Source organism: Mixophyes fleayi, chromosome 8 (genome assembly GCF_038048845.1).
Source record: "Mixophyes fleayi isolate aMixFle1 chromosome 8, aMixFle1.hap1, whole genome shotgun sequence".
Classification (NCBI taxonomy): Eukaryota; Metazoa; Chordata; class Amphibia; order Anura; family Limnodynastidae; genus Mixophyes; species Mixophyes fleayi.
Window position 1 is genome coordinate 100803122 of NC_134409.1, and position 17644 is coordinate 100820765.

General features: G+C 40.5%; 1 protein-coding gene across 1 annotated transcript in view; it reads right to left on the reverse strand.

The window, feature by feature from the left end:
- FAM83F (family with sequence similarity 83 member F) overlaps nt 1-17644 on the reverse strand; it is a 47993-nt gene that overhangs the window by 15016 nt on the left and 15333 nt on the right. The window contains exons 2-3 of the mRNA XM_075183009.1: nt 4373-4540; nt 3304-3425 (exon numbers count right to left, since the gene is read on the reverse strand). Coding sequence (XP_075039110.1) covers nt 3304-3425; nt 4373-4540 — 290 coding nt within the window. The remainder of the gene's footprint in view (nt 1-3303; nt 3426-4372; nt 4541-17644) is intronic.

A 17644-nucleotide genomic window follows, 5' to 3' on the forward strand; every position in this document is an offset into this window, starting at 1 on the left:
TCCCTAACAGCCTGCTCATCTGAACCACGGTATGCATACTTCTCATTGACTGTGCTGGTGTATTGCATATCCATCTGGACTGAGTTGTCCTCCTCCGGAGTTTCCATCCTCTGAGACTATTGCTATTATTGACTGTGTTTCCTTTTGCTGGACTATTTGAGTGACTTTGTTTATCTGTGCAGTGCTGTTCATTCATTATTATCATTGTGTGCAGTTCAACGTGGGATCAAGTTCAGTGTACCCGTGTAGACTCTGCATAGCATTTATCTCCTCGTGTCCTTCCTCACATATATATTCAGTGGTACAACTTGCTAGAGGCAGACCACTGATTCCTGTTTCCCTGTGTCACCAGTTGCATATATCCTCTCACATAAGCAGTGGTACAACTTGCTACTCGCAGACCACTGACTTCCCCGTGACCTTCACCTGGATTCCATTCCTTCACTACAGACAGCGGTACAACTTGCTATACGCAGACCGCTGACTTCCACCTCCTTATTACTCCTGGACATTCTTCTCACTATAGCAGTGGTACAACTTGCCGTGCGCAGACCACTGACTACCCTCACGTGCCTTGTCCATCCAGATCCTCGTGTTCAGTTACCCATTGTTTACCAGTGCTGCTAGTCATAGACTTTCTGAGCATTCTCTAACCATCTGCTGTTTCCAGTTCCATTATCACCCTGCCACCAGAGTATCATATACCAACTCTACTGCTCTGATAAGACCATCAGCGGGTGATACTGGGTAAAGCCTCCTAGTGCCCGTGACACTGCTACTGTGTGCTGTCCACTCCACTGAGCAAGTTCCAGATGATTCCGCATTAACCCCTGCCTGTCTGGCTCTGAGTACTGCTAATGACATCCTGGTTGCTCACTACCTTCTACCGTGTTCTGTCCACTTCATCGGACAAGTGCTAGATCAACAACTGCTACTACCCGAGTCCTGGGGGCAACCAGGTACTATGGAACATAACTAGTTCCTCTGAAAGGGGGCTGCCAAAGGTGAATATCTTGTGAAGCAGTTCTAGCAGTTTAGGATCTCACACTATTCTGTCCTTAACACTTCCAAAGGACAATGGAAATATCTGATCATGTTTCTTTTATACAGCAGGTTGGAGATAGGAGTGCTCTGACCTGCCGCCCTAAGTCAGTTAATATCAGTTAACATAAGAATAGAAAAGAAAGCTGGGTGTGGAGTTAGAAAACTTCCTGGCACGTGGATGTCTGCTAAAAATAAAGCACAAAATCGAAACTACAAATAATCCAATATTTGCATATAGACATCATTTTGTATTATTCACCAATTTGTAAAAGTTTCCATACCCAAGTAAATCTTTCTGACTGTAGAAACACCTTCTAAGGGTTCATCCAGATGGTAGTTTTCTCTTATGTTTGAAATGGAACACAGCACAGATTAACTGATATATTTGCAATGTTTTCTGTTCACACTAACAGCAATGATATAAGGCTGTATTCAAGTAAACATGCTAAAACTGATGCAGATATCATTTGCTCATGGTAACCTCTATGCTGTATATGCCATAGCAGTCTCTGTGGACATACATGGTATATATGCTGCACTATTGTCTCAGGAATCTTTGTGTACTGCATTATCTTTCCAAACCAATTAAAGGAATCCCATATAAAATATTGTCCTCTGTTGTCCATGATTTTAGAACCTTACAAATGACAAGAGTTCTACTGTAAATTTAAGAGAGATGGTTTCACCATCAGTATAGGGATTGTTTACTACTAGAGTGGTTAGGTTGTGGAATTCTGCACCAAATAATAAGGTGATGGCATATTTGCATTTAATTAATTATTAATGAATTAATAATGTCCTTATTTTTAGGATCAGGAAATAATTATTGCCTCCCCTTTGAAGTTAAATTGACAGTGATTAAACCAGGGGTTTTATTTTGCCTTTGTCTGGACCAACACAATTAAAATTTATGAAAGTTTGAATGTGATGGGAGTTATGCCTTTTATCAACCTTAGTAACTATGTAGCTATTAGTCTCTTAAAGGCCTCTTATAATAACCTTCCCGTTGGAGAAGTTGATGTGTATAAAGTTGGCCACACACATTGCAATCCTACTGTGTAGTGTTACGAACCGCGGAAACCCGCGGCTCGTCTTCTCTAGTCGCTTCCTGTTGCCATAGCAACAGCCGGAACGTCACTTCCAGTTTTTGGGTCCTGGACATCACCGTGGCAATGGCCGGGATGCTCTACCTGACAGCGCCACGCTCCGGCATTAGACACAGCTGGGCGCGTGCACACAGTATTATTTATTAAGTAGTAGCCTCATGGGCTTGATTACTACCCTATGTGCTTCCCCAGTTCTGATTGGGCACTCTAGGTATTTAAGGCAGGGAGGATTTAGCCTCACTGTCGGTTATAGCATCACTGCCTGTGCTGTTTGCTGACCTGCTCTGTCTTCTGACATTTTTTGATTGATCTCCTGTTGTGACCCTGCCTGAACTTTTGGACCTTGCCTGTAGCCCTGACCTTTTGCCTGAACACTGGACTTCTCCATTTTGCTAGTGATCCAGACCTTTACTTGTATATTGGACCTGCTTGTTTGCTGCCTGCCCTGATCTCTGGCCTGTACACTGACCTTGGTCTGCCCACGGTTTTCCGCCTCCAGCCATCCGGTTTCTCCCCGGAACCACGGTTATTCTGATAAGCCTCTACTACCATAAAGATAAGTTCTGGGGACATCTGAGTACCTGCGAATGTGTATAGTTCTACGGGAAAGGCGGCTGCTAAAGGTGAAGACCTCTACTAGTCCAATTCTAAAGGCTTATCAATATCTGTGGACCTAACATGTAACCTGAAAGCAGAGTGATGGTATCACTGTCTACATGTGGAGGGCCAAACTGGATGAGATTAAGCCTGTTAGTATTTGGGCCGAGCAAACAGATTACGTTCGGCATCATGGGGACCTGTTCATGTAGTCAGAAGATGGTCATTTACCAACATACATAATAATGATCCTATTATCCTAATAAAAAATAGCTCTGTGGTGTGTGATTAACATGTTGTTGAAGAATTTTGTCATTGAGTGAATTCATTTTTTCACAACTGGCCCAGCGTTAAATTACAAATGGCAGCTTTTTTTTTTCTCTGACTGCTATTTTGACTGTTTACATCCTTACAAATATACAGTTATACAGTGTGGCTTTGCTAAAAGCGCCAGGCAGAATGTAGGTGGCAGTGATTACTAGGAAGATAAAGAATAATGTATTTTGATGGCAGTGGCTGCATTGCAAATGAAATATTGATTGTATAGAAAAATTACCTGAAAGAGCCGAAGGCCACCTTATCTCCATCTACCATTACATATTTGTGAGAGATTGAGCCTCTGATCTTCCCAGTGGGCAGGTAGAATCCTACTCCTGTAACATACCTTACACGGAAGTTCTATATAGAGAGAAGAAAATGAAAGATGTTTACAATTGTCATCACAATATGAATTGTCCTTTGTTTTTATTGGTCACTTTAACATTTCAACTAAAATGCATATCTAAACTTACCAAGATAAAAAAAATTGTAACAAAAGAGTTCCAAACCCATTCCATCCAAACAATGCACCTGATCCTCCTATGCACCATTTTGCGGTGAACATGCTTACAAACCATTAGGCCAGACCTCTTTCCACAATTAATTTGAGTCATTGGTCCTCTATTTTTCGGCAAATTATTTGCTTATATTAAAAACCAATTATACTGCAGACAGAAAATTTTAAGCGCCACAACCAGTCAGAGTTACACATGATACAAATACAAATCCCACATAAAAAGGGAAAACGTGCAGGTGAGACTGAAGAAGGAGGTAGAGACGTGAGAGAAAGGGTAGAGAGGACCCTGCTAGTGAGAGCTTACAGTCTAGGCGCTCATGTAAAGGAAGAACAGCGGGAATATGCAGAAAACTGTACTAATCACCACAGCATGGAGCTGCAGATTTTTGTTGTGCCTTATACATAAATGGTAATAAAGGTGATAAACTTCATTTTAATGTTTATCTGGATAAACATGAGAGCCCCAAATACTTTAGAGTCCAAATAATTAAGGCATTGCAGGTTAGCTATTACCAAAACTCCATTAGAAACAATTGGATATTTGCTTTACTTGTCTAATTTGCACTCATTCCTCAGGAATTAGTTGCAATGGATTTGAACTTTGTTAATTAATAGCCCCATAAGAATTCTAGAAAGAAAAAAAATGTTGTCATCTTATATAATAGTACAACATAAGGGACATTTATGAAGAACCTCAGCACAATCAGAGCATGCCATTAAGTGGCCACATGGCATAAACACAACAGACAAATTCCTACCCATATTTTGGGATTTCCCACCCCAACTTTACCCGGAGCATAAGGCCAGATAGCTGCATCAATTCGCACATTTCCAGGAAATGCTTGACTCCACTCTCTGCCAGAATCATGTAGACTGGGACCCTCCTCTTGTCCGCAGCATCTAGCACATCTCTGAAGACCTCCCGATCAGTAAAATAGTCCATTACGATGGCAATTACCTGCCACACAGAGAGAAGAGACATTTGTTGTTATAAGCAGACATATGCTAATTTCCTTGCTATTTCTCTTTACTTAAAAAAAAAAAGGGGAACATGAAGGTGTCTATTTAACAAGAACATTTTCTATTAGGCAATTTAACAAACAAATGTTACAGGGGCAGCTGAGTGATGCTGAGCTCCCGGGAGACACTGGCGGAGAGCTGGGATTGGTACTGCTCGTCATGCCAGGGCTTGTGCGCATATGTGAACTGGCATGCCAGTTCGCTGGAACTGGAAGACCCAGACTTGGGCTTCCAGTTTCTATAAAAAATAAAACAAAATTATTTTTTGAAAAAAAACCGAAAAAAAAAAACCCCTGTAATAAATGGAATGATACGTAAAAAAATGAAAAATGCTTTATTTTACTAGTAAAGCATTTTTCCTGCAGTAACCCTCAGCTCATACCATCTTGAGAGGGCGCTAACAATCGGAGGACAGCAGCACTAGTTGTATTGCTATTGACCATGATAAATAGGCTTCCCCATACTTTGGATGGGGGAGCATCGCTGGAGGCCCCTGGTAAAGGTTACCACCAGCAATAGGGTTGTGAAATAAGATCTAGGGTTTTTTTCTATTGATAAATAGACCCCCAATTGAGCTGAGGAGCATCATATTATTTTGGAGTTCATTCAATTGTTTAACTTTTTGTCCATCCAATAAGCAACAAAAGCAGTGCAGAGAGAAAGCAATATTAAACCAGTGGCGGATCCAGGGGGGGGGTTGGGGGGGCGATCGGGGCCGTGCAGGTCCGTTCAGCAGTGACAGTGTGCTGCCCGGCTGCTCCGATTGTGTTTTAAACACAATCAGAGCAGCGGGACAGCACACTGCCACGCGGACCTGCACATAGTGTGCAGCCGCCGGCAGCTTTAGAAATCAAAAAGGGGGCAGGTCCTAAATCGTCCTCCCTAAAATCGCCCCGGGTATATCAAGAGTCTAGATCCGCCCCTGTATTAAACTGTGTAATATGTTTACTAGTATTTTGTCTAGTTTTATAATCCTTGTACTGAGTGATATTAGTGATGTAAAAGTGACATGGCTTATAACATTGCTCCACTGCAATTTATTTAATATGTAACTATGGTTCTGCACATACTTGCCCTCCAAGCTGTAATTTGTATATCATTCTGGTAGAGCAGGCAAGTATGTGTTTTGCACTGTAATTGTTCAATAGAAATCTCAGATAATATCCACCTGTTCCCCCAGTAGTGTAGAAGCTGCTTTTTCTATGTGTTAGGTAATGCATTTTATAGCACATTTTTTTATTTTTTAAATATGTTAATTTGCACAATTTTCAAAGATAGCACAAAACTCACACAAATCCCTTAAACATGTATCAGGATGTTATAAAGAGAGTTCACATTTCTTCTCATTTCTCCTGCACACAGCTTAGACTGCTTATATAGTTACAGTTACAAGTTTCTACTCAGTTGCATAACTTCAGTTACAGCAGAATCACAGTTTTGGGTGAAGCACATCCATTGTATTTTATCAATGTGTCAATATAATCAGCAGCTTTTTATATAGCGACACTAATTCCGCAGCGCTGTCCAGAGAACTCACTAACTAATAGGAACTCCCTGCCCTATTGGAGCTTACAGTTTAAATTCCCTAACATAAACACACACACACACACAATTTGATAGCAGCCAATTAACCTACCAGTATGTTTTTGAAGTGTGGGCGGAAACCGGAGCACCCGGAGGAAACCCACGCAAACACGGAGAACATGAAAACGCCACACAGATAAGGCCATGGACGGGAATCAAACTCTTGACTCCATTGCTGTGAGGCAGTACATAATATCACTGCATTAGTGTAAACAACAAATTACATACAAGGTCAAACTGAGTGTTGTGGTTCCACACATCTACTTGCAGACTGCATGTCAAATTTTCCCTGCTCTCCATCTGTAGACACGTTTGCTCCAATAATACTGTTAAACATTTCCCACATCTGGGGACAACTTCTGACACACATATTGTTAAGGCAAACACAGGCCGCCCCACATTTTCTCTAGTGATCACAGTTATTCATCCCTCCTCTGTTGGGATAATGTTCCTTGGGCTATAACACTTTCTCCCTGTGTTCTCTCTGCCTTTCCCGGGATTTTCGCACTTACTGGATTTGTGCAGGCTCAGACACCCTCTCTGCCCGATGCACTTTCAGCCTTGCTTGATAGCTGTGAGACTCTCACTAGTGTCCTCTTCACCCCAGTACCCCTTGAGCTATAACACCCTCTGTCTGGTGTCCTCTCTGCCCCTCTGGGTCACATCCACAACTGCTGGTTCTTTAGCACTTCCCACTCCATAGGGTCTTTTATAGGGTCTTCCTTCTCTAGAAATAGGGACTCTTCAAAACAGATCCTCAACGCTGCCATTATTAACTGGCTTCATGCTGCTGCATGCAGTGACCCCCTTTTCCTCTTAGGGGCTCTGGTTGGGGGATCTTACTCAAACTTGCCCCACATGGCAGGCGCCACAAACCTGCTTCCCGGGAATGCCTGCAATTACTGGGAGAAGAGGCCTACCAATGCCACAGGGGGTGTCACATTAGTAAACAAAACAAAGATTTGCTGACGGTCTAATTATGTAAAGGACGAACTGCAAAGATGAAAGAGGAGAGTAAAGAACAATATTTAGAAGTGTCCATTGTATAATTTTGTGTCCATTTTGCAAATAAGGGACCTATTCAATTGTGAGCGTTAACGCTGCAAAACGAGCGCTCATAAAATATTACCGTTTACACAGTAATATTGCGCGCGAAAAGCGTTAATACGGTAGTTTACTCGCGGAATTTCAGCTCGCAGCTCAGAGAGCTGAGAGCTGAAATTCCGTGAGTAATTACCGTATTAACACTAAGATTTTTCGAGCGCTCGTTTGTTAGCGTTAACGCTAACAATTGAATACGCCCCTAAGAGCTGTATTATAACCGTAATAATACATGATATTAACACCCAAATGCCACAGGTATGGAAGACACAACAATCATATGCAATGTCATCATTTCTGGAACTGATGCTCTTTGTCTTGTATTCTGCACAAACCTATGTGTTTGAATAGTAAAATTATCATCGCTAAAGTCAGCATCTGGATAATGCTGCATGTTTCACACATACAAATTCTGAGTGTAGTTTAGGATACTTTAATCACTGTAGCAAGAAAAAAAAGAAGATCCCAAAAGCATTAATTAATACTTTCACATCACTATACACCATAATAAACCACTAGCTAAGTATCAAAAACACAAATCACTTCCTTACCAAAGATGGAGTTTTGCCCGAATCACAGAATGCTTTCCTACTCAAAGGAATATAATTAATTTTAGATAACAACTATGTATGGGTAGAAGGTTATTACTACTTACAGTGCCAGGGAATTGCTATAGTCACAAGGCTTGCTAAGGTTCTATCAAAGTGGAAATTTCAAAGTGGTGGTATGGAAATGTAGAAGTGAAAGTACTGAAATTGTAAGCTAATAAAATTGTGAGTTTAATAATGAAGGCTGTCAGAGAAGTGGCGGTGTAGCATACCCCCGTATTCACCACTTCGATCACTGCTTTGATCACAAAACACTAAGTGCAACTAAAAATGCGGGGCCCTCCCTAGAGGTGCTCAGCCCTGTGCAGACAGCACTAGGGCTCTTCCCATACCCCTGGGCGGTGGGTGTAGGGTGATTAAACTATTAAATAATAATCCTAATGCTGACAGCCTAGGGCTGGTAAGAGAAAAATCTGGGGGACAAACAGCATGGGATACCCCCTATCTTAATCCATCCAGCCCTAAGCATAGCCAGTCGGGGCTGAAGGCACTTCAGCAGATGAACCCGCAGCAGGGGGTCTACCTGCCATGATGCCAACCAGAAAGGGGCTGGGTTCTCTAGAAGTTGGGGTTAGTAAACAAATTGTGGGCCCTCTCCCTAGGGGTACCCATCCCCCTGTTGGCAGCACTAGGGCTCTTCCCACACCCCTGGGTGGTGGGTGTGTGGTAATAAATGTGTAAAAAAATAAATAAAAAAAAATGAATTAAACACAAATTTTACATTGGTGATTTATAGGTCCCAGCAAGCAAGGGCTGCCATGAACAGTCTGGGCATGCTGGTGCTTGTAGTACTACAACAGAGAGTAGGAGTGGAGGGGAGGATATGCCAGAGGTAGAACTAAAGGAGCGGTTCGATAGGTAGGAAATGAACCAGGAAAGAACTTTGTCACAAATGCCAGTGGAGTGAAGTGTGTGTAGGAGAGGGGTGATGAACAGTATCAAAAGCAGCAGAGAGGTCCAGGAGAAGGAGTATGGAAATAACCATTAGATTTTGCAGTAAGTAGGTCATTGGTTACTTTTGTGAGAGCAGTTTCAGTGGAATGCTGAGGGTAGAAGCCTGATTTCAGAGAGTCGAGACTGGAATGAGAGGAGAGAAATTGAGACAGGCATTTGTACACTAATCGCTAAAGTAGTTAGGAGGCAAAGGGGAGCAGAGAAATAGGGCGGTAGTTGGAGAGAGAGGCTGGATCGAGAGATGGTTTCTTTAGAATAGGTGAGATGAGCACATGTGTAAAGGAGGATGGAAATGTGCCAGTGGAGATAGACAGGTTGAAAAGGTGAGTTAGCGGTGGACATGCAGTGGAGGAGAGGGAGCGGAGTAGTTGGGAGGGAATAGGGTCAAGTGGACAGGTTGTAGGGTGAGATGATAAGATGAGTGCAGAGACTTTGTTTTCAGATACTGGAGAGAAGGAATTAAGGGTGGTTGGGGAGTGTAGGTAAAGGTGGGTAGAGTAAGTGAAGTGAGAGGAATTTGGCATGATGAAATATCTTGTGGAATGGTGTCAATTTTGTCTTTGAAATAGGTGGCAAAATCATAGGCCGTGAGGGAGGAAGGAGGAGGAGGTGCAGGTCGGCAGAGAAGTGAGTTGAAGGTGGCAAAGAAGCGATGTGAGTTAGAAGTTAGAAGACTGGGTGGATTTTAGAGATTTGAAGAATGTTTGTTTGGCAATTGAAAGGGTAGTGCTGTAAAATGAAAGGATAAATTTATAATGGAGGAAATTGGGATATGAACAAGATTTCCTCCAGTGGTGCTCTGCAGTCTACTTTTGCAGGTAGCGGGTCTGTTTGTTGTGCCATGGCTGGGGTTTGGATCGTCGAAGACTATGGGATAAATGTATTAATCTCCGGATTCTTGAACTCCCGCGAGTTCGGCGTCTTCAGCGCTTAAATTTAAAGCGGCGCTGCCTTGTAAAGGTAAACTTCCCTTTACAAGGCAGTGCTGCTTTAAATTTAAGCGCTGAAGACGCCGAACTCGCGGGAGTTCAAGAATCCGGAGATTAATACATTTACCCCCATATGTAGTAGCTGGAGCTGCATTGTCTAGGGCTGAAGTGAGTGTTTTGTTGTTGACATTTTCACTGCCAGCAATCACACTGTCGGTATTTTCTCCATGTTGGTATTTAGACTATAGGTATTTTCTCTATTACAGGATTTAGAAAGTAGGTATTTTCTACATGTCGGTATGTAGACTGTAGGTATTTTCACGTAGGTCTAATTTCTGTCTGCATTTCCACTGTCAAAAATTTGTACCCAACCTGTCGTACACAGCTCAGACTAAACAGACCACCTGTGTATGACAATGAGGCTGATAGAGAGCCTTTACTGGACTATATACATAAGTCGTACAAAATTAATAGTTAATTTATAGTCACTCTTGGAGCAAAGTGAAGTAATGAAACACACATGTTCAGCTTAACAGGCTTATCCCAGGATTTAGAATGAGATTAGTGTGACTAATGGTTTTATATGCGGATATAATGCACACTTATGTTAAAAATTGTGTTTTCTGTTTGTGATTTATTGTTTCAATTTATTTCAAATTTGTTTTATTATGTTAAACATGGGGGTCTATTTATCATAGGGCTAATAGCCCTATGGGCAATGAAAACGGTTGTTTTTGCCAGCAATAGGGCTTTGCCCAATACATCAAGGGGTCACCGGTGACAGTTCCCCATATACCACTGTAACACTTGTTATGTCAACTCTGTATGGTGATAACACAAGAAAATCAATGATAAAATGTTTTATTCTTTGAATAAAGCATTTTTTAAATGACCATTATCTGTAAAAAAAAAATAATGATATATTTCTTAGATACTTTTATCTCTTTTTCTTTTTTTTCTTACATTTTTTTTTTTTTTTTACTACGTGGAACTGATAGCCTAGGTCTGGACTTTCAGTACCACTGTGCATGCGTGAACCGGCTAGTTATCTCTTAGCACTGTGGGCCAGTATCGCTGAGGCAGCTGCCTGGGCAAGATTTTAATGACATATTGTGACAATATGGGATTTTTAAAATCAGCCTTATAGCTGGATATTAATAAAGACACACCTTGGTCTGGCTGTACCTTGCATGATATGCTATGAACTATATGCGATTTTGTTTATTCTCCAATATATGTGCAACTACGCCAATAAATGTCCTGTGTGTACATATCTCTAGGGCTTATTTGTAAGGACTTATGTTTAGTATGCTGTAATTTATGGAGTCTAGGCACAATTAGCACTTTACACATTTATATTAACTGTGCAAATTGACCTTATGCTGCTGACAAATACACTTTTGATTTAACTCCATTATAGTTATTATGTTTACTTTTATAAATATATTGTTAGTATTTCTGTTATCATTGTTACAAAATAACCTCACATTACAATATGCATATAAATCAATGAGGATACACCATCAGGGCAAAGCTACACGGGAGATTTGTTGTCATTTGATCACAAATAATGTATCGCTAAACAATGATCAACTTGTTCTTTGTGAGTTAAACTACAAAGGTAATTTTGTGTTTGATGGCAATTAATCGCACCATGTAGAGAAAATCTCTTGTTGCAGCAATTAATTGCCTCCACAAGGTATAATGGTGCAGGTGATTTATTGCTGTAACAAAAGATTTACTTGCCAGGAAGTGCTCTGTTGACATTTGTAGTGAGACATGCTGGGATACTGAAATTAATGAAATGGAACTATTTTAAATTTGGGGGAGATTAATAACATAAAATTGTGTAGAATCATGAAACAAATTCTATTCGCTTAATGTGCTGAAATTAGTCTCAGGCTAAGGGGCCTGTTTTATTAAACATGGAAAACACCCATGGTAAAGACTATCACTAAAAACATGGTAAACACTATGCTATAGTTCTTAAGTGAAGTCGCATTGGAATGTTTTATATTGAGCATAAATATCTAATTATCTATAGTGTAGCACTATTATAGTGCTCTTAATAACTCTATCTGAACTTTTATACTTAGTCCCTTTTTGTAAATACCAGTATTCTAATTACAAAGACCGTTATCCAGGAGATTATCACTGAGGAGGATTGAACCTGGTGGAGCAACAGTGTATGCATTTTATAGAGTGCTAATGTGTTCAAGATGCATGCATTGTGTTTATATAAAGATGAATTTATAATACAAGATTCACTATTACTCCTCAATTGATTATATATATATAATTTTAATCATTTTTTTTCTGTAAAACATTGGGAACGTAGTTATATATTCGTAATGGTCCTGGAGTATATTTTGGTATGTTTTGTACATATTCTGTGCTTTCTTATTGTCCTTTATCAACGTGGAGAAGCCTTATATCCGATGAAAATGGGTATATGGGTTTCTTCTTATCTATCAAAGGTTACCGCCAGCGAAAGCTTCCCTATGCGAAGCATGGGGAAACCTATTTAACGAGGGACATGGTGGTGCCTGTATTGCCACAATACCCTTTTTGCTATTGCAGAAAAGGGTATAGTGACACTGAAAGGAAAAAATGCTTTATTATTTAAATAAAGCTTTTTTCCAAAGCTACATATTTTCAATTTTTTATAAAAAAAGTTATTCCCCTTTTTGTCCATTGTGCTTGCGTGAGCTGGCTACAGGGCCGGATTAACCATAGGGCTAACTGGGCTACAGCCCAGGGGCCTATGGGCATCCAGGGGGCCCTTAAAAGTGCTCAGCAGCAGTATTGATCGGTCGGGGGCGGGGGCGCCCCCGGTGCGATCAGTGCTGCTGAGCACTTTCACTGCGGTCCTTCCCCGGCAAGCTGTAGTCTCCTTACTGAGGAGATCTCGTGAGTCTCACTCTCATGAGATCTCCTCAGTAAAGAGCGTACAGCGCGCCGGAGAAGGAGGTAAGTGCTGGGGGGCGGGCAGCTCGGATCACGGGGGGGGGGGGGGGGCCCTCACAGGGGAATGGAGGCCCCCTTAGCCCAGGGGCCTCCATTCCCTTAATCTGGCCCTGGCTGGCTAGTCAAGTCATGCAGGCGCATATGCCTGACTGTCCCGGCAAAGCGGTAAGTAATGCCTAACTGATCCTGACAAATATCATTAGGCAGCTGAGCATCACTCAGCTGCCCTGGCAACATTTTTATAATTAATTGCAGTGATAAGAGATTTTCTATACCTGCAATAAGCGGCAATAAAAATCTGTGTTATCACTACAGATTAATATATAGGGGCCTAATAATCCATTATATAGCCAAGGGATTCATAGTTTTGCCTGTATAAATTCCTCAGATAAAGAGCAATGAAACTAAAACTACTTTACATGAAAGGAACAAAGATCAAAGGTAACAAATGGATATCTGCATGTAAGCAGGCATATGATAAAATCGAAGAGATTGATTTTAAAAGTAAAATTGCAATAAATGAGGAAATATAGTAATGTAATGTCTTTTCCAGATTTGTAGCATACTCACCTCTATATTTATATAATTCAACACATATTTTCGCAAAGATTTCTTTTTATTTTCAATGTTAACCAATATTCCATATATTGTACTGTTCCCTTTCATCTTTTTCTATTATTTTGTAAATGCAATATAATTTGATTCGATAAAAACAAATAATAAAAAAAAAGTTAGCTGGGAGTGATGGTAAGTTTGTTTTATAACTCAATATTTAAATATAGACGGCTGCTATAAATTGCGAATGTACAAAACGCAGCAAGTGGGATTCTCGTCACTACCAATGGCCAGAGAGAGATTGCCGGTTTTAAGGTGGCAATGCCACAAACTGCCGTCTGTATAATGTATATAGGGATCGGGTCTGCCCATTGTCGCCTTAAAACAGACAATCTCACTCTGGCCTTTGAGATTTTCAGCCCGGTTTAAAAATAAAATAAAATGATACAATTTGCTTTGGAATGATAATAGTTCATCGTTGCACTGTCCACACTAATGCAATATCGGGCCGAGCAGTCTAGGATGGGTAGGAAGAACCTAAATCTCAGGACTGGTCCAATTAGCCTAGGCCCAGCTAGACAAGGACACTGAGTCATTCACCACCATGCAAGAAAGCAATTTTCGCTGTTAAAAGATGGAAAAACAAAATGAGGAGTATGATGATGGCCTGCTATATGGGTGTTGGTTGAACCCATAATTCAAGGGGCTAAAGAGTGAGCCCCCTTTTCTGGTGCTCCAATGTGCACTATACACTCTGCACCCATGGTGGATATGCCACTACATTTATGGACATTGTTCTTTAGAAGTACAGTGAAGTGAATGCAAACACATCTAAAGTTCATCTAAAGAGCATATCTGCCGCAGGGTGTGCCAATTTAAATCAACTTGATTTTAATCACAATTTAAATCACAAGATTTTTTTTTTAAAAAAAACCATCATTGATTTAAATCACCATTAAAAAAAATCCAGGATTTTAACAAGCTTTTAATGGTAATTGGCATACTGTGCAATATGGACCATAGTCCTTTGACCTTTGATTAGCTGCTCTACTAATAAAAGGTCTGTATCTAAGGTTATTGTTTGCGGTCCTATTTTTAATTAAGACTGACTCTGCAGAAGAAAAGTTAGAAGCTCTTAAGTTTGCCAAATAAAAATATCCACATTCAAATACCCATCTACCGATACTAGTCAAGTTCCAAGCAAAAGCAGCCCCGTTTAATGACATCTTGATTGACCACAATGTTGGATCAACAGTGGCACCAATAGACTGGTGGAAAATGCACATTGGTTCAGAAACTGTAGCTGGTAATGAAAACAACATGGTAGCAGTAGAGCAATTGCTAACAGCTGCAGCATCATCAGCATCAGTAGAAAGAATATTTTCCACATTTGGTTTGGTGCAGTCAAAACTGAGAAACCACTTGGGTACTGACAAAGCTGCAAAACTTGTGTTTCTTTTTAAGGTGTTCAATAAACCTAATGTCTAGGCTCATTTAGATTTACAAATCAGGCAAGGCAATTGCCAACTATTGTAACTTTTAACATGATTGCTGATTCTTTCCGTTTTGCAGTTTGTGTTGTGATTTGTATGTAGTTTGCTGTGCCATGCTATGATTGGCGACACTTTCAAGTCATTTAAATTGAACATATTAAAGATACAGTATTTTAAAAGAACATTGTATTATTGTTTTTACTTGGTTTATTTGTTTTTTTATTTGATCATTTTTTTAAAAAAAAAACAAAACTCAAAAAGATCTGATTTAAATTAAAACAAATCATATTTTATTTTTTTTTTAAAAAAAAACATGATTTTTTTTTTCACACTCTGATCTGCCGCACCAAAGCACTTTAAATATATAGCCATAGCTACGACATACATGTTCAGATGTATAGGTCTCAGGATCAAGATAAAGCAGAACAGACCTGTGAATGCAGATACATTCACAGTATGCTTTCAAATTGTATTTCAAATGATAATAGTCAAGTGGAAAATACTGCCAGAGTGATGAATGTTTTACCCTAATTCTGTTGTCACAGCCAAAAATGTACAGGTATATTGTGCCGACCTAGATGCCTATACACTCCTCAGGACCGGTATGTCTTACGCATGCTGGAGGGCTGGAGCAATGAGACACCATGATGATGACAATGATGATTATCAGAAACATTAGCTAGCTGCTTCCGACTGACTGATTGCAGATTGTTAATACTTCATTCATTAGTGTTGCTTCTATTTTACATGAAGCTGTGGATGTCTATTCTCATTTCTTAATAGATATTCCCATTTGGACTGTGGCAGGAAAGAAGATTTTTTATATGATTTTTGAAGGGGAAAATAACAGATGTTTATATTTCATTTCACTTAATTTAATTTCATTTGTACTTGTATTTAATTCACACTTGCCTTCTCTCCCAGAATTTCCGGGAGGCTCCCGAATTTCGGGTAGTCCTCCCAGACTCTCGGTAGAGTAGGCACAACTCCCGGATCCAAAAAAAGCCGACATTAACAGCATTGAATATCGGGGACGGGGCTTAATCGCGTCATTAAGCCCCACCCCTGATATTCAATGGCATGAATTTCTGCATTTTATAGTGGGGACAGGGCCAAAATGTTTCGATTTTTCAAGTCCCGCCCCCCCACGTCCACCTCTTCTCCCCAGCTCCCAGAAGCCAGCTTCAAAAGGTTGGCATGTATAATATAATTATATTCTGTATGGTAAATGCAACTCACATTTTTTAATAACACTGTCAAGATAATCCTTCTTGTGCATATTACACTTTATCACAATATTATATTTTGTGCAGATAGGATAATACAACTTTTGCACTTACTAGTAATACTGTCAAGCCACATCTCTAAGCTTTCTCTATGCTACAGTACAAGCCTGGCCAACCTGTGGCTCTCGAGGTGTTATGAAGCTACAAGTCCCAGCATGCCTTGCCAGCTTTCGGCTGGCAATCTACTGGCAAAGCATGCTGAAGCTTGCAGTTTTACAAAACCTGGAGAGACACGGGTTGGCCAGGCCTGATATTGTATACTAAATTATACTGCCCGTATACTAGCAGGGTCGGACTGGGCCACCGGGGGACTGGTCTATCCCTCGGTAGGCCCCGACCCTGATCGCTCCGCTCTTTGTTGCTGGGGGGAGCAGAAAATGTAAAAAAAAAAAAAAAAAAGACTACTGACGTGGCCGCGGCGCTGCCCAAACTCCTCTCTGCTCCACTCGCACTGAATGACGTCACATCCAACATTCAGTGAGGAGCACAACAGAGATGAGTGGGGAAGAAGAGAAGAAAGAAGAGAAGAAAGAAGCCGACAGAAAAGGTAAGTGAAGGAACGGAAGCAAGGGGGGACCAGAGTGAAGGGAGCATGGCAGAGAGTGAAAAGGGGCAAAGACAGCATGGCAGAGTGTGGAGGGGGCAAAGACAGCATGGCAGAGTGTGAAGGGGGCCAGAGCAGCATGGCAGAGTGTGAAGGGGGCCAGAGCAGCATGGCAGAGGGTCTAGGCTTACAGAGGAACTACAAGCCTGGACTTGAAGCTCCAGTTCAACTTCCAATAAAAAATAGAAAATAGAAAGTAAAAAAATTAGGAAAAAAATTTGGAAAAAATAGGGTGGGTGGGAAGGGGGGGGGGCAGAAATTAAAAAAAAAACTTTTCATATACACTTAAATCAAGAAAAAAAATGCTTTATTTAAATAATAAAGCATTTTCATTGTGCAGAGCAAAAAGAGGACAGTGGCAGCAATGCATGGGGAAAGACCTAAATCCTGCCAAAAATCCAGTTTTCACCAGAGAAAGGACTTTTCTCCCTATCATAAATAGGCCCTCATAAGTCTGAAGTCATTTTTATTTGCTTTGTAGACAGATACCTACTTCAACCATCCTGTTTTTCTCAGGATAACCCTGATATCTGATAACATTATATGATGTGCATATTCTCCAGCCCCCTAAAGGGCATTTAAATACTGAGCACTACAAAATATCATTTTGCATATGGGTGCAATATGAGGGGCAGTACTGTGGCTTGTCTGCATTCAGCGACTTAATATCTAGGTAATCTGTTAATCCAAAATTTGGTATGAATAAAAATGTTATTCTGTCTATCTTCTACTTTTTTTGCAGCTGTTAAAGTGTTCAAAGTTTTAATAACAAAGCTAGTTTTATTGCATCTAGTATTGCCAGGTTAGCCATGTGAAACAACATGTTTTGCTTTGAAATTAGTTTATACACATACTGCATAGTAACAACAGAATTTATAAACGGCATAGCTTGGATGCCTTTTCTTTACCATTTACAATAACCTTCAAATGTCACTGTGACTGGATCACTTATAAATAACTT